General features: G+C 46.1%; 1 protein-coding gene across 5 annotated transcripts in view; it reads right to left on the reverse strand.

The window, feature by feature from the left end:
- MED27 (mediator complex subunit 27) overlaps positions 1-22,039 on the reverse strand; it is a 237,582-nt gene that overhangs the window by 89,531 nt on the left and 126,012 nt on the right. For all 5 annotated transcript variants that reach the window (XM_045468941.1, XM_045468944.1, XM_045468942.1 and 2 more), the window contains exon 4: positions 15,233-15,326. In XM_045468941.1, coding sequence (XP_045324897.1) covers positions 15,233-15,326 — 94 coding nt within the window. The remainder of the gene's footprint in view (positions 1-15,232; positions 15,327-22,039) is intronic.

Genomic DNA, 22,039 nt, shown 5'->3' on the forward strand with positions numbered 1-22,039 from the left:
GTCTGGAAGTCGGGTACCCTGAAAACAGGCCCAACACTTAGCCCTGAAGAAAACCGAACGAGACAATAAAAAAACCAGTTACGGAAGCTGTGGCACTGTGCGTTCCCGGAACCCACTCTTCACCCTGCCCCACAGAGCTAAGTGCCACCTGTCTGCACCAGATATTGAGTTCAGAGAATGCATTCAAAATATTTTTAAGGTAAAATCCAACTCCAGAGGACTTCACGAATAGCCTTCTCCCACATTTCAAGTCACTACTGTAAATGCCAGCCTCGTGAGATACACCTGTCAGAGCTGACGGAATATGCTTCCCAATATTTGGGGGACAAATGCAACTGAAATGTGTCAAAGGAAGGAAGCTGTCGATCTGAATGACAGGGGCTTTAAAGGGAATCGCTAGAAATGGCAGACTCCTGGCATACTGGCGTTTTGGGGTGCGGTTCTAGGGCGCCTCACTGGGCTTTCACTAATTTAGACTAAGTATTTTTAGGGAATCCTAGGGAAACTACCAAACGAAACACCCATTCAAATGACAGATGTAAACGCACCACTGCCTCTGGGAACAACTATGTTGAAGTAATAGCTAAAGAAACTAGAGATGGAACATACATCTAGTAAATGGTATTTTCGAACGAGGAGAGAGAAAGAAAGGAAGGGAGGGAGGGAGGGAGCAAACAGTATAAACTGCTCCTTGAAATTACTCCTAAAAAACATGCTTGTGTCAGAAAATAAAAACCACGTAACTCAAAAAAATGTCTTTGAAGATTTAGTCGTCAGAAAACGGAAAAACCGGATTTAAACACCCAAGTATTTTTTTTAAGCCGCTCTGCTCTCGTGCCTGAAAGTATCAAATCCATCCGCCCCCTTTACATGGCCCGCATCACTAACACGGTCCCTCTAAGGCTGCACTTTAACCTGGAAACTACCAGAAACTCGCCTGGAAGTGGAGTACAAACGTTAAGATGTAGTGAATACAAAACGAGAGTAAGGAGAAGCTGGTAACCAGGCAGCCTAAGGAGAAAGGACTCAGAGCTCCAGCTGGGGTCTGAGACCAGGGTAATTAGCCTCCCTTCGGCACCAGGCGCCCTTCCGCCCTTCCTCCCTTCCTTTCTTTCTTTTTTTTTAATGTTTATTTATTTTTGAGAGAGAGAGCACCCGCAGGGGAGGGGAAGAGAGAGTGGGAGACACAGGGTCTGAAGCGGGCTTTGCACTGACATCAGCGAGCCCGATGCAGGGCTCGAACTCTTGAACCACGAGTGCATGGCGGGAGCCAAAGTCAACACTCGACCAACTGAGCCACCCAGGTGCCCCAGGAGCCCTTTCTAATGGAAGCCACAGTCCCCCTCTCTCAGGAAGGGGTACAGAAGTAAGTGCAGCTACACACGAAAACTGCAGAGATTTCTGGAAGCCTAGCCATCACCTCCCAGGGCGTCACGGACCAAGGTTAGGACCCCTGCAGTTAAAGCAACAGCTAATTAATTATAGCAGATGAAACAGGAACAGGACAGGGAGCTCCCACAAAACGACATCTGTATGTTTTAACGGAAGATGGTGTCTATACCGAACTTAAGATCCCACGCTTTCAGAGCCAAAGCCAAGCATATTTAGCAGAAGCCCTACAGACGCTTCGCCTAAGAAACCAAGTGGGTCCAGAAAAATTACCAAGGCCACCACCCCACCCCCCGCCCATGCCCCAACGTCGTTTCCCGTTCCTGGCGCGCTGAGTCCCGAGTTCATCTCTGGCGGCGGTGGCGGGGGGGGGGAGGGGCTGGGGACTGCAAGGGTAAGTGTCCCCCGAGCAGGCAGGCACAGCACAGTCATGGCGTTTGGGGCAGCTGCAGGTAACTTCTCAAAGACGAATGAACGTCCGGACACTTGAGTCAGACAGACTAGGGTCCCACCTCCACTCTGCCACTTAAGATCTGGGTTTCTCTTCCGGTGTGCCCTGAGCCGCCCAGCTCCCGGGGTCCCGACCAGGGCTGCGTGAGGTGGCGCATGGAAGGAAGGGAGCTTGGGCCTGGCACAGAGAATGCGCCTAGTAAATGAGGCAATCTCCTTAAGAAATATTTCTAGTATCAGGACAGCCCCTCTGTACCCAGGGAGTTCTATCCCGGAAAGGACAGTGTTTCTTATATAAATTTGAATCCTAGAGTAATGCAGACTTACAATAAGTGCTTATTTATTATGTGAAACAGTAACACAGTTCTAAAAGTCAAAAACCATACAAAAGGTGACACCCAGAGGCACGTCACCTTTCCCCACGCACCCCCTCCCCCTCCCCAGCGTCTTGCTGCAGGTTGAGCCTTCCTGTGCGTCTCCCCTTAGAGACAAGCAGATGACGGTTACTTTATATGCTCCTTTCTTACAAACAAGGAAGCAGATTAAGAATACTCTCGCACTTTGCTTTTTTGCTCCTAACAACATGCCCTAGAAATCGCGTCGTAGGAGCCACAGAGGTCTTTCTTGTTCCTTCTCAAAGATGGAGACAGAAATGGTGTGGCTCCATGGTGTGGCCATATCACAGTTTATCCGGCCACTCTGCTCTGCCCAGGTTATTTCCAGTGTTTTGCAATTGCAAACAGGCTGCAATTAAGGCGTCTGCGGACATGAGCGCTCACACTGTAGGAGGTGTGTGTTGCGGGTATATTCCTGGGGCAGTGCCGCTGGGTCAGAAGGTGCATGTACACACGGCTTTATGAGACGTTGCCGAAGTCCCTCCGAAAGGGCTGCGCCACTCTGCACTCCCGCTAGCAGGGTACGATGGTGTGTGTTTCCTTACGGGCTCACCAATGTGAGAATGTGTTGTTACGCTTTCTAACTCCTGCAGATCTGGAAGTGAGACTTGGTGCCTCCGAGTGGTTTTGATTTGCATGTCTCGAATTACCGCTAAGGTTGAACATCTCTTCATATGTTTAAGTACCATTTTTATATCTTTTTGGTGGGGGGGGGGTATGAATTGTCTTTTGTTCCCCTTCATTTTCTATCCCATTTTTGGTCTTTTTTCCCTTTAAGATTTAAAATATGACCTTAGAAGGGCACCTGGGTGGCTCTGTCGGCTAATTGTCCGACTCTTGATTTTGGCTCAGGTGATGATCTTAAAGTTTGGGAGTTCAAGCCCCAGGCTGGGCTCCACGCTGATAGCACGGAGCCTGCTCGGGATTCTCTCTCTCCCTCTCTCTCCGCCATTCCCCCTGCTCATGTGCCTGCTCTCTCTCAAAATAAATAAACTTAAAAATAAAAATAAAAATTAACATAAAAATTACCTTAAGGATATTAGCTCTGTATCTGTGATATATGTTGCAAATATTTTCTCCCAGACTATCAGTTGCCTTCTGACTTTATTATAGTGTTTTTGGCCACCTACAAGTTTTTCCCTTTTTCTGAACAAGGCCCTATCAACTTGAGATGCCACCTTTATCATATGCTAAATGTACTACATCTTCATATGTGCTTGAGCCTACCTCAAGCCTATTTTATTCTATTCGCCTGATTGTCTACCTGTAAGCCAATACCACACAGTTTCAGTTACAGACGCTTTAGAGTATGTTTCAATGCCCAACAGACCAGTTTTTTTGTTCTGTTTTGTTTTGGGTTTTCTGGCGTCTTCCTACCCTTTCTTACATGTTTCTTTTCCATATGAACTTTAGTATCAACCGAAAAACAATCTTTTAATGATTGCATTCAATTCATTCCCATTTATTGTTATGACTGATACATACAGACTCAACTTGGTCGCACGGTCGAGTAGTCGTCACGGGTGCTAGATTTTCAATGCTTCTCTCTCTGAGTGATGTGTCGTTGGCTCACTCAGTTATTGATTGGCTCACTGTATTCAGGAAGGCTTGTATTTTTGTTCTCTTACCTTTGTACTTATCCATTTTAATGCCTTTAGACTCCCATTTTCTTAGACAGCATTTTAGTGTCTCGTCTGTCAATTTTTAATGGGGTCCTTTCATGTTCATCTATCACACACACAAATACAGTCCTGCATCAACAACTGAACACATCACATGCTCACTGTCGGTCCTTCGGCTCAGGCTCCCCAGCTCAGCTCTTGGTTGGATGAAGCTCACCCTCCGGTAGATTCCACAGGATAGGCTGGCGGGTACAGAATTCTCATATGTTCAAATGGTTCTTCCCGGCTTCACTACTTAAAAGACACATGTATCCTTCATTCACACTTTGAAAATGCCGCTCCATGACCGCCTTGCTTTATATATTGTTTTGGAGACATCTGATGCCAGTCTAATTCTTTCGCCTTGTAAGTTATTGGATTTGTTTGTTTGTTTGTTTGTTTTTTGCTTGGAAGCTTCGAGGATTTTTTTCTCTATCTTTGAAGTCTGATAGCATTACTAGAATGTTTCTTAGACTTGATTGTTGCTGGTCAATTTCCCAAGTGTCCAGAGAGCCCTTTCAATGTGCACATTCAGCCCTTCTTTAAGTTAAAATTTTTCTAACAGTCTTCCATATTAAGACTATTTGTTCCATTCTTTCACTTTCTCTTCTCCACAGACTAATTACATACATGTTGTTTCTTTGCCTCTGTCTGGCTTCAACCACTTTCCCTCTGACCCTTTCTTACTTCTTTGTCTTAGTTCCATTCTCTCGGTTTCCCCACCTTTCTTCAATGTTCTCTAGCAAATTTCATTTGAGTGTCTTTGTCCTTGAATATCTTGAAATTTAGTCTTAATTTCTGAGACAGTTTTATCATCTTCCAAGTTTTCCAGAGTATAATAAATCCTTTTCATTTCTTCATAACCTTTTCATTTCACTTCTGTTCTTAATTTCTGAATTTCTGATTCAAGGACTTTCAAAAAAGTCTCCCCAAATGCTTGGGGAGTACCGTGTTAGACAGTTTTCTTCTGCTTTGTGGTGTTTGTTTCCTTGATGGGGGGCCTGGGGGCATGTCTTCAGTTGAGGTGTTTATTCATTGAACATTTTATTACGAAAAATTTCAAATATCTAAATAGTCGAAAGAACTGTGGAATGAACATCCATATTCCCACGAGCTAGGTTCTGTGATTGTTACCACTTTGTTCTACTTGCTGTATCACACATCCATCTATCTCTCCACTTACCATCTTCTTTTCTTTTTTTTATTAAAAAACATTTTTTTGGGGGGCGCCTGGGTGGCTCAGTCGGTTGAGTGTCCGACTTCCCTCGGGTCACGATCTCACGGTCCGTGAGTTCGAGCCCCGCGTCGGGCTCTGTGCTGACAGCTCAGAGCCTGGAGCCTGCTTCAGATTCTGTGTCTCCCTCTCTCTCTGGCCCTCCCCCCATTCATGCTCTGTCTCTCTCTGTCTCAAAAATAAATAAATGTTAAAAAACATTTTTTTTTAACGTTTATTCACCTTTGAGACAGAGACAGAGACAGAGCATGAATGGGAGAGGGTCAGAGAGAGAGGGAGACACAGAATCCGAGGCAGGCTCCAGGCTCTGAGCTGTCAGCACAGAGCCCGACGTGGGGCTTGAACTCACAGACCGTGAGATCATGACCTGAGCCGAAGTTGGACGCTTAACCGACTGAGCTGCCCAGGTGCCCCCCATCTTATTTTCTTGATGCATCTGAAAGTTGCAGTCGTTAGTAACTTTAACCCTAAACACTTAGGCAAGCATATCCTTAAGGAGAGTTTAATATCTATTTAAAAGAAATTTTTCTGAGGGGCACCCGGGTGGCTCGGTCAGTTAAGTGTCTGACTTTTGATTTTGGCTCAGGTCATGATCTCACGGTTTGTGGGTTCGAGCCCCTCACTGGGCTCTGCGCTGACAGCGCTGGGATTCTCTCTCTGCCCTTCCCCGGCTCATGTTCTCTCTCTCAGAATAATAAACATTAAAAAAATAATGAAATCAAAATTCTGAGGCAAAATCTGCCTGTAATAAAATTGCGTACACCTTTGTGGACCACTCTCTGAATTTTGAAAAGTGTGAACGGCCACCGTAAACCACATCTCTATCAAAATACAGAGCACCTGTACCACCACAGAATGTTCCTTCACGCCCTTCCCAGTCAATGCCTGCCCCATCCCTCCCAGGGCAAATCCTATTCTGATTCTGTCCACCTTAGTCTTGGCCTGTTCTATAACTTCATATAATGCAACCACACGGTATGTCCTCTTGCGTGCGAGGCCATCCACAATCTTCCTGGTTGTGAGCAGGTTCGGACACAGAGAGGGATTGCTTGGTAGCCACCCAGATTAAAAAACCATCAAGATTTTGCCACACCTGCTTTATCTATCCCTCCTCTTTCTCTGTTGCGGTATTTTATTTTATTTTATTTTATTTATTTTTTTTTTCAACGTTTATTTATTTTTGGGACAGAGAGAGACAGAGCATGAACGGGGGAGGGGCAGAGAGAGAGGGAGACACAGAATCGGAAACAGGCTCCAGGCTCTGAGCCATCAGCCCAGAGCCCGACGCGGGGCTCGAACTCACGGACCGCGAGATTGTGACCTGGCTGAAGTCGGACGCTTAACCGACTGCGCCACCCAGGCGCCCCTGTTGCGGTATTTTAAAGCATACCTCGTATAGCACGCCATGTCAGCTCTAAATACATCAGCATCCACCTTGGAAAACCACACCTTTTGTTTCCGGACCACGAGCTCGTCATCATACCTAACAAAATTACCCCACGTTCCTTGGTATCATTTGAAATTTAGACCATCTTCAGATCATTGGGATTGCTTCAAAAAACGTTTTGCCGCTGGTCTGTTCGAATCGGGATCCAAACAGGGTCCACATTCCACATTTTGCTCTAAAGCCTTTAAGCACTCCATCCTCCCTGTTGGTCCCCGTCGCTGACTTTGTTGAAGAAACACAACTCACTGCCCTGTAGAATGTCCTGCATGCCTTTGCCTTGTGCTTTTTGCCTTTTTTTTTTTTTAAACCTCAAAGTTTTCTATCACTAATAGACTTCCATTCATGTCACTGCCATTGCAACCAATATTTCTGGAACCACCTTTCTGAGATTTAGTTTGAGATACTGTTTTTGAATATGCTTAATAACTGAATGTGCTTCAAGTACCGGCTCTCAAACATTTTGGTCTCAGGACTTCTCTCTACACTCTTGAAAATTATTTGCGGACGCCATGGAACTTCTGTTTCTGTGAGCTACAGTTACCAACATTTACCATATTAAAAACAAAACAAATGATTAAAGACTACCAGAGCTGGGACACGCGGGTGGCTCAGCCAAGTTAAACTGACAAGTCTGACTCCTGATTTCGGCTCAGGTCACGAACTCACGGTTTGTGAGTTCGAGCCCCACGTCGGGCTCCACGCGGACAGTGTGGAGCCTGCTTGGGATTCTCTGTCTCCCCCTCTCTCTGCCCCTCCCCTGCTCACTCTCTATCTCTTGCTCCCTCTCAAAATAAATAAATAAATAAACGTAAAAAAATTATATCCATAAAAAATAAAGACTATCAGAGCCAATCAATTGGTCTCAGCATGACGACATCATCTGATGTTGCAGAGGTTCTGGAAAACTCCACCGGGAATGTGTGAATAAACAAGTAAAACAGGTGAGCAATGTCTCCGTATTGCCATAAAAACAGTTTGGACGTTGCAGACCTCCTGGAAGGGTCTCTAGGACCCTTGTGGCTAAACCATAATTTGAGACCAGCTGCCACAAAGAATGGATCTGATTTTTGGAGACAAATGTCTTTTTTTTTTTTTCCCCCAACGTTTATTTATTTTTGGGACAGAGAGAGACAGAGCATGAACGGCGGAGGGGCAGAGAGAGAGGGAGACACAGAATCGGAAACAGGCTCCAGGCTCTGAGCCATCAGCCCAGAGCCTGACGCGGGGCTCGAACTCACGGACCGCAAGATCGTGACCTGGCTGAAGTCGGACGCTTAACCGACTGTGCCACCCAGGCGCCCCATGGAGACAAATGTCTTTTGGAACCAGGTTTGCTAAAGCAATTTTGAAGTATCCAAAATGAAGAACTATAAAAACAGATTTTTCTTATAAGTCTTATAAAATGGCATTAAAAAAAACACACACACACACACAAGCATTTAACAAAGAATTCCAGTAATATTCTATGCTGTCACAAAAATGTGAAAACACGGGTAGAGTTCCCTAAACCGACCGTTGTCGCATCACAGACTTTAGCTCCAGATGGTCTTCAGACATCTCCAAGGTCAACCAAGGTCATGATCTAAGTCTCTGCACGTCTGGAAAAAATCTGTGTTGCTCCTTTGGAATTCCTGGAGGGGTGTCAATCAGCACAGCCATTCAGGAAAACGCTTTGGCGTTTCCATGGGCGGTCACACGTCCGCACGCCCTACACCGGGCTTTCTCCGCTTTGACACTTTTCATTTGGGGCTGGACGGCCCCCCTTCGAGGTGGGGGGCTGTCCTGTTCGCTGGAAGACGTCTAGCATCAGGTCAGGGCTCTACCCACAGGATGCCAGTCACACCCGTCCCCTGAACTTGTGACCGTTAAAAATGTTTCTAGACTGTGCCAAATGTCCCTTGGGAGGCAAAAGTCACTCTGGCTGAGAACCACTGCCCTAAACCGAGCATTCAGCTCCTAGGAGTAGCTCCGGGCAAAGCTTGGGCCTGTGGGTCCCAAGGAACACGAACAAGAATTGCAGAGCAGACTGTTCATGGTACAAACACAAAAACCAGAAGCGCATCAGTGACCACTGATCGAAAAATGGTTAACTAAATTAGTATACTTTCATATAATGGAATATTTCATATTAGCAAAATGAATAAGCTATAGCCAAACCAACAATTTGAATCAAATTAAGTAAAAAAAAAAAAAAAAATTAAGTCCCTGCAGACAACATATGATATCTTTTAAAAATAATTAAGTACAACAGGCCACATTAAAGAGTACACTAAGAATACACAGTACATGTTAAAGCTTCCCTCATAGAAGGCCAGGGAAGAGAATAATAAACCGGGGAGAGACAAGAGTTCCTTACAGGGCAGGGGACGGGAGGACACACTCACAGGGTGTACAGACTGCAGATAAATTCTAGCTCTGGGGCTGGGTGGTAGGTTCACACATTAAAGAGATACGAAGGGGCCACGCCTGGATCAATGATGACAGTGTGCCATGAATCAAGGATTGTGATCAATTCAGTTTTGGACACCTAACGTTAAAGTAAAACTTAAAAGATCCCAATCCCCCACACAGTCTGTGAGTCTGGTCTACCGCTCCTGTGGTCTCACCTCCTCTGCTGGCGCCCAGCCCTCCGGGCATCCCAGCCTCCTTGGTTTTATCTGAACACACCCACTGTCATCCAGCTAGGGTCTCTGGTACCTGTGCCGCCTCTCCCGGACCCAGCTCAGCACGTCACCCCACTTCCTGCAGGTGTCTGCTCACAGAGGGCTTCCCGACCCCCAGCCCCACCCCTATGGCACCTCTGTTTCTCTCCAGCCCTCTTCCGCTCCTTTCCCCCTCAGCCTCATCGCCATCTGCCATCAGATTACACAACAACTGGCTGGTGTCCCATCCATTTTCCGTTCTCAACACAGGCTCCGTGAGTGTGGGGACTTGGGTCGGTGCCGAACAGCACCCCCCACCATGTCTCTCTCTCCTGGTGCTCCGAGTATTTACTGAATAAGTGAATGGATGCTTTAGCAACCTAGCTCATAAAACAGTGTGATGCCAAAGCTGGGACTTACCGAACAGCCCGCCTTCACTGGAACTCCAAGGGCTCCACGGGTTTAATACTGTTTCTCAAAACAGTGCTGCACAGATTACCTGAGGCTTGGGTGGGGCACCTGTGAAATGAGGTTCTTGGGCTCCATCCCGGAGCCGCAGAATCAGAATTTCTGTGCTGTCTGCCAGGGATGTGCACTTCTCCCAAACTATACTGGTGATTCTTGGGCTGACAAAAGTCTGAGGACTACTGAACCCAGAGGAGACGGTGAAGCCCAGGGGACGTAAGCAGTTCAGCTGTTCAACAGTCTTTCCTACCGCAAGAGCTTCTGCGAGAGCAAAATGATATAATCTGCCTGAATGGTTTAAAAAAGATGTGTTGTTCAGGGGCACCTGGGTGGCTCAGTCGGTTAAGTGTCTGACTCGGCTCGGGTCATGATCTCACAGTCCGTGAGTTCGAGCCCCGCCTTGGGCTCTGTGCTGACAGCTCGGAGCCTGGAGCCTGCTTTGGATTCTGTGTCTCCCTCTCTCTCTGCTCCTCCCCCACTCATGCTCTGTCTCTCTCTCTCTCTCTCAAAAATAAATAAACATTAAAAAAAAATTTTTTTTAAATAAAAAAGTAAGTAAATAAATAAAAAGATGTGTCGTTCAAATGCAAGGCATGAGTATGTTAAAAAATTAAAGGTTAGTTAACGTGTATTCAGAAAGATTGATAAATGAGTCTCATCTCTTGTAAATCATACACTGCAAATAAAGAGTTACTTACAAATTAATCAAGGTATATTTCAAATATCATGGTTGAGGTTTCATCTTTTTCTTCTTTTCTACGTTTGTATACCTAGCGGATCAGTCAAAAATTGTAGATTAATATTTTAAATGCCAAAAGAAGCCAGCTGCTTGTTCTAGTCTCTGACTCAGTTAAGCTCTTACAATATTTTGACTGTTTGAAGAAAATTAATAATGGGATGTTAGGTGGTAGATTAACTGAAACTAAATATCAACATAGCTAGATTTATTTTTGGATGGCTGAGCTCATCCCTTCAAAGAACGGAAACAGGATTTATTATATCATGAGTTATGAACTTACACAACACCAAAACGGCCCCCTCCACCCCCCAACAGAGCAGAGAGCCAGCCACAGCATATTTAAAGATTATGTAAGAGGCTGAGAGTTTATGTTTCCCATCAGCTAGGACTTGGCATTTACAGGATACAGTCAATTGCCTAAGGCTCACGAAGACGCCAGAAGTTAAGACAATAATTGGAGTCAAACTAGTACCAATGCTCACTGCTTCTCCCTTGAGTAGAAGGTCCCCCCCTGCAGCCAATGCAAGCAAACTGATACATACAGAAAAGAAAGATGCTTTTATTGGTCACTCACGCATCTATTCAGCAAACACTCCCCGAGCACCCCACCTGTCCTGCCTTCCCTCCTCCAGCCCCACCTGATATGCACGCACTACCTGGGGGTCCACACGTGTGACTGGGTATGTCGAACACAGCGCCCAGGCGGAAGGCGATCGCACCTGACGTTTCTGATGGGCTCTAGAGCCCCGATGCTTCCAGCCAACACAGAAAGGCTGATTTCACTTCTGATGTGCCAAATTGACCCCAATCACCTTAAAAAGTGCCAACCCTATACTCTCCGGTTTCTCTTTTCCCCTTCTAGACTGTGAAGAAAACTTGATGATAGACCGTGGCTCCCCATTAGAGATCTCTGTACATCTAAGGCACTTGGCTGCCTTTTAGCAGCGAATGCTTGGTGAAGGGGAAAACCCAAACGGGATCACCACACCTGCCTTTTGTTCACAGAATCCCCTGGAGTTCAATGACTTTATGCCGTTTTCCTGTGCGTGTGCACAAAAATATCGCCACCGTGCCCCCCCCCCCCCCCCCCCCCCCCCGTACTCACACACCCAAACCGGAAGAGATCTGTAACAACAAGATTGGCACAACAGACAATCACGGAAGAGAGGCCATTTAACTGGAGCTGTTTCTGGACCCCCCTTGTACGCCAGTGTGGGCAAGGTGCCGCTGCGTCTTACAACTCAAGTGGCCCTGAGGAGAGAGCGGTCTGCTCTACTGTTCTCAGTGCTCCCCTTCCTCCTCCAGACAGAGGCCAGCACTGGCTCCAGAGCTTGGGTTCAACATCCACATCTATAACGCTCAGGAGACGATTGTTTAGAAAGCAACACTGGAAACAACCCAAACACACACAGAGAGAAAGAATACAGCGTACATAGTCACAGAAGGGACTGCTACCTAGCAATGAAAGTGGTCAAACTACCAGATCCAACCACCAACATGGATACGTCTCAGAAACCACACACACACACACACACACACACACACAGGGAAGGAATACACAGTATGACACTATTTTTATAAAGTTCAGAATGCTTTAACCAAACTAATTTGTACATTACCTAGGAATGCATGCCCACATGGTAAACTGCATTTAAAAACGAAGAGAAGAGGAGGATTGCCAGGACGGTGGTGACTCTGGATGGAGAGGCAGGGGCTGGGGAGGGGCACACACTGGTGAGGCTGTGCTCCTTAAACCGACTGGGGAGCGCTTGGGCTTATCCCTACGCTTCAGAACTGGCATACACGTTACACACATTCGTTTGTATGTATCAAATTACAGAATAAAAGACCTCTCAGAAGAAATGATCAGCTCAACGCCTGGCAACCCAAACCTTACCTGCCACCATCAGGAGCGACAAGCGACGGGAGGAGAAAGGTGCCCGGAGACTTGGGAGTGGTGTCCTGGCTGTGGGGCCCAGGAGGACCCCCGTCCCCGGCTTTCTCACTTGTGACAAGAAAACCAAGTGGACACTGACCTTCCCGGCCCTGCCTCTCTCTCCCTGGGGAATCACCACCTCCGGCCCGCACAGCTCCCTGGGGTCATCGCGGGAGGGGGAGCGACCGCAGGGAAGCCTGGCCGGAGTGCTCGCCCAGGGTGCAGGAGCACAGGCGTGGGATGGAAGGCTGGGGACACTGAAGCATCTGGGCCAGAAGGTCCTCGGAGGACCATCATCCTGCTCTGGACACCCCCGGGACGCCCTGGTGTCTGTCCCTCCTGGCAGATCAGCTCTACCTTCGCGTGTGGGAGCATCCGGCATCATCAGAAAGCAAACGAAACCAAAAACGAACCCTTTTCTTGCTTGAGGGAATCAGAGCGGGTTTCTGTCGACTGCACTCAAGGAAGTCTGGCCGACTCAGGAGGACATGTCATTTTATTCAAAGGCACCGGGGCACTTCGGGCCTTGGCCGAGGTAGGGAAGAGGAGCGGTCAGCAGAGACAGCTCGCGTGCGTCCTGTTCACCGGCCGAGAGCATCTTGCCCTGTCAGCCTCGCTCACCTCCCAAAGCTTTCCAGCACAAGCTGTACATCAGATGCATACACGCCATTCCAGACGAATCTCCGGGAAAACCACACTTTCAAGTCTCGCCTGGCCCTCCTGCCCACGGTGCAGGTCCCACACGTTCTGTGCGGAAGACACAGGAGCGGCTGAACGGCAGGGGCACTGGAGGAGCCGCCGGTCTCGCTCCTGTGCCAGGTGAGAACCCCCTTCGTCTCAGAGAGGGCGTCTGTGCAGCAGCAGCAAATGGCCTGGAGGCCTTCCATCTAATAAAACGCCATCGGGTAAAAGTAAAAACCGAATAAGACAATTACGTTATAAGTGTGACTTGCCACCCAGCAATGGGATTCCGAATCACATCTCTCGCTGCCCTTCCTATCGAGACGCACCGCCTTCTGCGAATTCCTGCGTCACCTCGGGAAGGTAACAGCTAGCTGGCTGGATGCGTATCGTACTCCGAATGAGCCACGCCTGGGGATAAAAATGTGCACATAAAACCGGGTGTAAAACGGGGTTCTTCCCCTGAACCGAGCCCCTGACTCTCTCATCGGCCTGTTAAAACAGCAGCCCCATGGGAAAGGAGATGGGGCTGACGGGTCATTGGAAATATAAGCTGCTTTCTCGGGTGGAAGTAACTCTAATATCCTAGACTTGTTTACCTGTGACCTGTTCTCTCTGTCCGCCCCCCTCGATGCCAAATCCCTGCCTCCATCATGAAATGAAAGCTCAATGGCCCAGAGATAATTTGAACAAACCTATTTCACTGGGGACATTCTCATTTTTATCTTCATTAACTCCGTGGTCCCTGTCAAGTATGCTGAAAGCAGGATTTATGCTTTAGCTGCTGGGTGGAGAGGATCTTAAAATTTAGACAATTTGTACATTTAACTGAGGCAGAAGATATTACAGGTTTTGTAGACAGATACAAACTGTTTTCTTTTTCTAGTAAAAGAAAACCGTTATCACCTCAATCACTGTATTTTTTAACTGAAAGAATTTTATAGTACGATACCCTGGTGAAGTTCACTAATTTTTTCTCACAAACGAAACAACACGCATTTATTTCATAAGCCCACATCCCTTAAGAGAAAAAAAACACGCGTGCGCACACACGCACACACGCGCACACACACACACACACAGTAAGCCTGTTCTCAGGTGAATGGCTAGAGTGAACAGTGGCTCATCCTGGGTGACTGGCTCTTTATAAAAATCTGCAAAAGTCAGAAATGCTAACGTATGGGGAGTTCACACGAGGCCCCAGAGCAGCAGCAACTGACAAGACACGAAAAATACTCCATCCTGAATCCCATCTCCCTGATGCCCACAAAACACCATCACTCTGATTCAATTAATTCTACTTTTTTTTTTTTAATGTTGATTTATTTACTTTAGAGAAACAGAGAGAGGGAGAGAGAATGAGCAGGGGAGGGGCAGAGAGAGAGGATACCGAGCAGACTCCTCGCTCAGCACAGAGCTGGACAGCAGGCTCGATCTCCTGACTGTGGGATCGTGACCTGAGCTGAAATCAAGAGTCGGACGCTCAGCCGACCGAGCCACCCAGGTGCCCCAATTCTGCTTTCTGTAAAATGTGGTGGCTCCTCAAAACCTGTGTTCAGAGAAGTGTTCTTCAAGCACCCGTCATCACACAGACGATTAGGAGAGCTCCACATCACTGAGGTCTCCGTCTTTCTAGTTAAATACAACTCAGCATTTGTGTTCTGTTCTATTTCCCGAGCACACGGGTCTTTGGTGAATTCAAGAGGACACAAACATCGGTGGTGCAGTTATGAGGCACACGTGCTCAGAGCAACTCGAAATCAGAAACGCCCAAATTAGAAGTCATCAGCGGTAAGGTCTCAGAACACATTTTTCAAATACATAATGGATTTTATAAGTGATTTTCCACAGAACCTGGTTCTGTTTTAAGGTGGTGTTTTCCATTTCTCTGGTCTTTGGACAACATGAAACAGATTCACCAAAACATCATGGACTGACTCACAGGTGACATGGTCCTTCAGGATATTTCCTCTCTGGTTAATACTTAGATGGGCTCTGCAATTTCATTCAAAAGCAAAGTTTCAATGTGCAAAATTTCTAAACTACAGAATGCCAGTGAACAGAGACACGCCATTCACCATCAAACTGGGATTTAACCTCCATTTTCTAGATCCTACGACACAGAACCAGAGACCTAACCTTGAGGCCAGTCTTCGTCCACGTGGCCCTACGGATAGGTCCGGTAGAACTTACCAGAAGCATTGCTGATGTTCCATTGGGCCTGGATAAGTGGATGGACATTTCAGGAAACATCCTGTCGATGCGGCTAATCACATCATCAACATACCTACGTGGGAAAAAGAAGTGCACACGTATGAACTGGAAACTTAGTCAAAGAAACGCACATCTACGAGGTACTAAAGACTTCTCTCTCCCATTTGCTAATCAGTGCAATAGAGTCAAGGAGACAAATGGCATTTACAAGTTCTTTTTACAAAAAGTACTACTCCCTTGTTCCTCCTTGTGCCTTTCAGGGCCAACCAGTTCTCAGTGAATTCTTCTGGCATGTACGTCTGTATTTCCACAGGACACATTTTTAACGCCAGTTCTTGCTTTTTCATTTCACTTTTTTTGTAAGTTTTTATTTAAATTCTAGTTAGTTAACGTACGGCGTAATGTTAGTTTCGGGTGTACAATACAGCAATTCGACACTTCCATGCATCACCCGGGGCTCATCACGACAAGTGCGCTCCCTAATCCCCGTCACCTGTTTAACCCATCCCCCCACCCAACCTCCCCACTGGTCGCTATCCGTTTGTTCGCTACAGAGTTAAGGGTCTGTTTCTTGGTTTGCCTCTCACTCTTTTTTTCTTTTTGAACCCCCTTTGCTCATTTGTTTCTTAAATTCCACAGGAGTGAAATCATGTAATATTTGTCTTTCTCTGACTGATTTATTTCACTCAGCATAATACTCTCCAGCCCCATCCATGTCATTGCAAATGGCAAGATTTCATTCTTTTTATGGCTGGGTAATATTCCACTGTGTATGTATATACACCACTTATATAACTTATTCTTAATCCACTCATCAACTGAGAGACACTCAGGCTGTTTCCATAATTGGGCTACTGTAAATACTGCTGCTATAAACATTGGGAGGCATGTATCCCTTTGAATTAGCACTACTGTATTCTTTAGGTAAATACCCAGTAGTGTGATTGCTGGATCATCGGGTAGTTCTGTATTTAATTTTTTGAGCCACCTCCATACCGTTTTCCACAGCGTCTCCACCAGTTTGCATTTCCATCAACAGTGCAAGACGGTTCCCCTTTCTCCACATCCTCGCCAAACTTGTTGTTTCTTGTCTTGTTGATTTTAACCATTCTGACAGGTGCGAGGGGGATACCGCACTGATTTGCATTTCTCTGATGATAAGTCATGTTGAGCATGTTTTCGTGTGTCTGTTGGCCACCTGTAAGTCTTCTTTGGAAAAATGTCTATTTATGCCTTCTGCCCATTTTTAAATTGGATTATTCCTTTTTTAAGTGTTGAGTTTTGTAAGTTCTTTGTAGATTTTGGATACTAACCCCTTATCAGATATGTCATTTGCAAATATCTTCTCCCATTCTGCCTTTCAGTTTTGTTGATTTTTTTTTTCACTGTGCAGAAGCTCTTTATTTTGATGTAGTCCCAATAGCTTATTTTTGCTTTCCTTTGCTTCAGGAGGCCTATCTAGAAAAAAGTTGTTACGGCCAATGTCAGAGAAGTTACCGACTGCTTTCTTCAAGGACGTTTATGGTTTCAGGTCTCACATTTAGGTCTTTAATCCATTTTGAATTTATTTTTGTGTATGGTGAAAGAGAATGGTCCAGTTTCATTCTTTTGAATGTGGCTGTCCAGTTTTCCCAAACCATTTGTGGAAGAGACTCTTTCCTACTGGATATTTTTTCCTGCTTTGTCGAAGACTGATTATATAGTTACAGGTTCATTTCTGGATTCCTACGCTGTCCCACTGGTCTGCATGCCTAGTTTTGTACCAGCACCATACTGTTTTGATGACTAATGCTCCGTAATATGACTTGAAGTCTGCAATTGTGATGTTTCCAGCTTTGCTTTTCTTTTTCAAGATTGCTTTGGCTCTTTGGGGTCTTTTGTGTTTCCAGACAAAGTTTAGGATTGTTGGTTCTACTTCTGTGAAAAACGCTGTCGGTATTTTGATAGGGGATTGATTAAATGGGGACCGTTTGGGGTAGTACTGACATTCTAACAATACCTGTCCTTCCAATCCATGAGCATGGAATGTCTTTCCATTTCTTTGTGTCCTCCTCAATTTCTTTCATCATTGGCTTGTAGTTTTCAGCGTCCAAGCTTTCGCCTCTTTGGTCATCTTCACTCCTGGGTATCTTACTCTTTCTGGTGCAATTGTGAATGGGACTGAATCCTTAATTTCTCTTTCTGCTGCTCTGTTATTGGCGTACTGAAGTTCAACAGATTTCTGTACACTGACTTTGTATCTTGAGACTTTACTAATTTATCAGTTCTAGCAGTTTTTTGGTGGTCTTTTGGGATTTCTATATACATTATCATGTCATCTGCAAATAGTGAAAGTTTTTTCTTCCTTGCCAACCTGGATGCCTTTTATTTATGTTGTCTGATTGCTGTGGCTAGGATGCGTTTTCATTTTAACGTGTGACCTCGTGACTTTCTTCCCTAGGAGATCAGAATTTAGCTCTGTCACCATGCTGGCCGCTGGGCTCCAACACGGAAGTCCTTCCTTCTGCCTTCTAGTCCAGAAATGGCAGCAGTCTCCTGTCACTGTTCGTCTCTAGCAGCCTCGCCCTCCCGTTTGGCTTCTCACTTCAATCACCTGAATAACTAATTCCCTGTATCAAATTCCCTCTGTTTTAAATACCTGAGTTCCTGTTTTCCTGGTTGGTTCTAATTAATTCAAGTTCACATCGTAATTTTTGCTTAAATCAGTATTTTGCATGTACATTCTAAAATCTCTTTATATATTTTAAGTAGCTGAGCCACACATGACTCGTGAGTACATTTATTTACTTGTACGACTTTCTGTTTTGCTTTAATTTTCACTTGGTTAGTTTTCTATGTCTACTACAATTTTATCCCGGAACTCTCTGACTCTAAAACTTCTCTCACTACAGTCAGACATACCAGGCAATCTGTCAGTTCCCTTTTTCCTGGAGACATTCCTCTGCAAGAGTCTTCTCCTCTCCTAGCCCAAATGGAACTTAACCCTCTTACGGTTTAATAATCGTTGAGTTTCGTAATCACTGATATTAAGTACTTAGCATGGTGCCTGGCACATATTAAGGACTCGAAAATTACAAATACTCTTATTGGTGCATCACGGGCCTGCTCTGCAAAATGCTTCTCTTAGCAGGATGAACTCTCCCCTCCAGTGGACTCTCCCCTCCGTGCCAACCCACACTATCAACAGAGCTGGGTCTGGCTTACATCCTTTGAGGATAAAATCATACCAATGTTTGTGCTCACCACCAATCACACTGGATACAAAGGGGATGTATAATACAATAGCTGAGATGCAAAACTATCTATTAAGGATTCTGCATTGGATTTCATATCCATTGGATATGACAAATTAAATTACATGTCCATTAGATCAGGGACATATAAAAGCTACATTCTCTTGGGGGAAGAGGGAGATTAACTCTCCACTCACAATGTGGAAAGATTTTAGTTCAAAACCGGGGGCTCATGAAAGATAGACGACATTAAGCCATTTGTTAAAAAGGGAACACCAATGGGGGCGCCTGGGTGGCTCAGTCGGTTAAGCGTCCGACTTCGGCTCAGATGGAGATCTCATGGGTTGTGGGTTCAGGTCCCGCATGAGGCTCTGCGCTGACGGTGCAGAGCCTGCTTAGGATTCTCTCTCTCTCTCTGCCCCTCCCCAACTTGCGCTGCTCTCGCTCTCAAAACAAATAAATAAACTTAAAAAAAAAAAAGTGAACACCAATGTATCGGTTATGAAAGTTGGGGAGTAACAGTATTGATGAACCTATCAGGTTTCCTTAGAGAATGCCCTACGCAGTTTCAGACTTGGAGCTGAAGAAGGGAGAAAAAACCAAGGGGGCCCAGTGGTAAACAACAAGGATAGTAAGCACAGACTGGACCAGAGAAGTGCGAGAAGAGAGGGTGCAGACGTCTAGGAACTCAGTACCCAACAGCCCTCTCCCACCTCTGGAAAGGACCAGAAGACGAGGGCAAGGCCTTAAAAAGTGAACTGGCTCAGAGACAACAAGAGGTATTTCTTAAAAGCGAGGCCCCATTCTGTTCCTTTTTTTTTTTTTTTTAAGATTTTATTTTTTTAAAGTAATCTCTACACCCAACGTGGGGCTCGAACTCATGACCCCAAAGGACCAAGAGTTTCATGTTCTACCGACTCAGCTAGCCATGGGCCTTCCCCCCATATTCCGTTGATTTAAAATGGGCGAGGAAACAACCTTTCCCGGATGGTAAGGAACAGACCAAGACACCACACATCATCTCCCACAGCCCCCCTCTAGATTAACAGCTTCGTGATACAACCTTGGCTCTGAGCCACAAATAGGTAAAAAGAGGAAGAAAGGAGGAAGCTAACTCATGTTTCATCACTGCCTGATGCCTGATGTTGAAACGGCAGAAGACACCTGGCAAACTTCATGTCAAAAGTCTGCACCAAGACGCTGGAAACATTTCTGCATTTACATACTTCTCGAAATCTGTGTGCGTAGTCTAAACCCAATTATTTCAGACTCAGCAGGAAGCAAAAATCCACTGTCCTGTGTGATTGGAGGTCATTGCTAAGTATATGCTAATGGAGAGGGGGGTGGGCAGTGTCTTTGGAACCAATCCTCAATCAATAACCATCATAGCTCTGGACAGAAGAATGCAAATGAGTATATGGGACATCAGTACAAAGGTAACATCATAATTTGCTCTCCCTTGTACCTTTCACCTTGAAGGTTTCAAGACGCTTTCTGGAAGACTTGTCTCTTTAGGCTAGAGAAACCAAGTTCAGCGTGTGGATTTCCAGGATCCCACGCCAACTACCTGGCTGTGCTTGCTTTTAGTGAGGGCCAGAGTTCTACACAGGCAGACGACAAATGTCCCCTGCCATTTCTGGATTCCCTTATGCGGGAGACCTGTCAACTCAGGAAGGTAGTGAGGTGTGGGGCAGCATTTTTGGTGTCCTCCCCAAGCAGTGGTCTCAGATAAAGCTCAGCAAACTCAATCCAAAGATTTTAGTAGGAGTCAAAAATGAACCTCAAGGAGACTGTTTTTCACTCACACGCCTAACATAAAGGAGATGCAAATTTTCTTTTCACAGGTGACATTATGTGTTTGCCAAAAAGAGAAAGAGAGAAAGTCAGCTGCGTTTTTAACTGAGGAAAACAATGTCTAAATCCTAGAAGCAAAAATCAAAACATTTCACTTTCAGATACACCCAACCTTTAAGACGCAAATCCACCGCTAGTAACTTGACAGAAATCAGGAAAGCTAGGAACGTCAAATTAAAGAGCTAGAGACAAAATGTCGCTTTCCTCCCGCTGTGGGTGGGGGTCGGCATGGGGGGGGGGGTCCTCATCGCGCTGCCGTGAGCCCATCAGCGTCTGCGCAGCGCTCGGCAACACGTCGTGCCCCCGTTTGAGTGCAGGGCTGAGGACAGGTAGGAACAGCGTGCTCTCCTCCTACACGGCCACCATATGCTCCACTCCATTCTGTGGCAGGATCAAGTTCCTTTAATTTCTACCTTCGGAATATAGGCAAACAAGCAGTAACGCAGCAGCGGTGACTAGCTTACACTTGAGCAGACGCGGCGCGGAAAGACATTAATTTAGTGCCAAATTGAGCAGTGAGTCACAATTTGCACATATCTGTCAACCTGTTAACAGGGTAATAACTTGGAAAGATTGCTGTTCCTATTTACATGACGGAGGCCTTTCGAAATGCAGAGCTGCCTGAAGCTCTCCTCCCAAAGCACTCGGCCGATGAGCTGGCTTACAGTCCAAGAATCGGGCTAGAAACACAGACTCCTAGAAATCACAGGTTCACATCAAGGTGTGATTCAGAACTTCAGTATTTTCAGGCAGAAAGTTAACTTTTCAGCAATTAGAGAATCCAGTCTCCCTGCTCTGCCCTCCAGTTCCAGTCAGACTTTCGATGGTTTCCGATCCCATTCCTCCCAGTGCAATCGAAGCAATTCTTCCCAAAGTTTCCAAAGGCTTCTTTGGGACCAAGCTTCACGCCCAACGACTTCAACATCTCTGCGGCATCAGATATGATCACGCCATTCTCAGACTTCTAACGTTAATTTCTGAAGCCCCATAAGCCTTGTTCTTTCTGTCTTCAAGTAGCTTGGCCCGCTCCTTTCAGTGTCCTTCATCAGAGAATTCTAGAACACCGGGCACCCAGAGGGCCTCTCATCGGAGGCCGCGTCAGTCTAGGGATGAGCAGCATCTCCGAGAGGTGGTCTGCATAAATGCCCCGTACCGCCCCTCCCCAGGGAGCCCCTAACTGCTGGTCCACCACCCCTCCGCGGCCTTGTGGCCTCACACACAAATACTGCCTCCAAAACCGAAAGGCTTTCTACAAACATAGAAAAGACGATCAGGCTCTCCAATTTCTTCTCTCCGTGTCTCGTGATCTTCCTGGGTCACAGAACCCTCCAGGGAGGCTCTGAAAACAAAAATACACGGTCTGCACATTTTACACACGACCACCTACAGTTCTCCGGCAGCCATGATGAGAGGGCAAGGTTAGCTTCGTTTGTTTGCTTGCGTTTGAACCACTGCCTCTCACTGTTACTTAGTCTTTCCCACAAAGTCAAGGACCTACTTCTATGACCTGAGAGGTCATCTGGAAGTGAGTAACCATTTCTGACCTCCAAAGCCACATCACCCAGAAGCTCCTTGATTGTACCAAGAAAGAGGTCCCTGCTCCCTGCATCGCTGCTTAAGGCACAGCTAGGTGGCGAACTGAAGTCTCAAGTCGTAAGGGGGCCAAGGAGGCCTGTGTTCCGGCCGCTGCTACCGCTCC

Source organism: Leopardus geoffroyi, chromosome D4, assembly GCF_018350155.1.
Source record: "Leopardus geoffroyi isolate Oge1 chromosome D4, O.geoffroyi_Oge1_pat1.0, whole genome shotgun sequence".
Lineage (NCBI taxonomy): Eukaryota > Metazoa > Chordata > Mammalia > Carnivora > Felidae > Leopardus > Leopardus geoffroyi.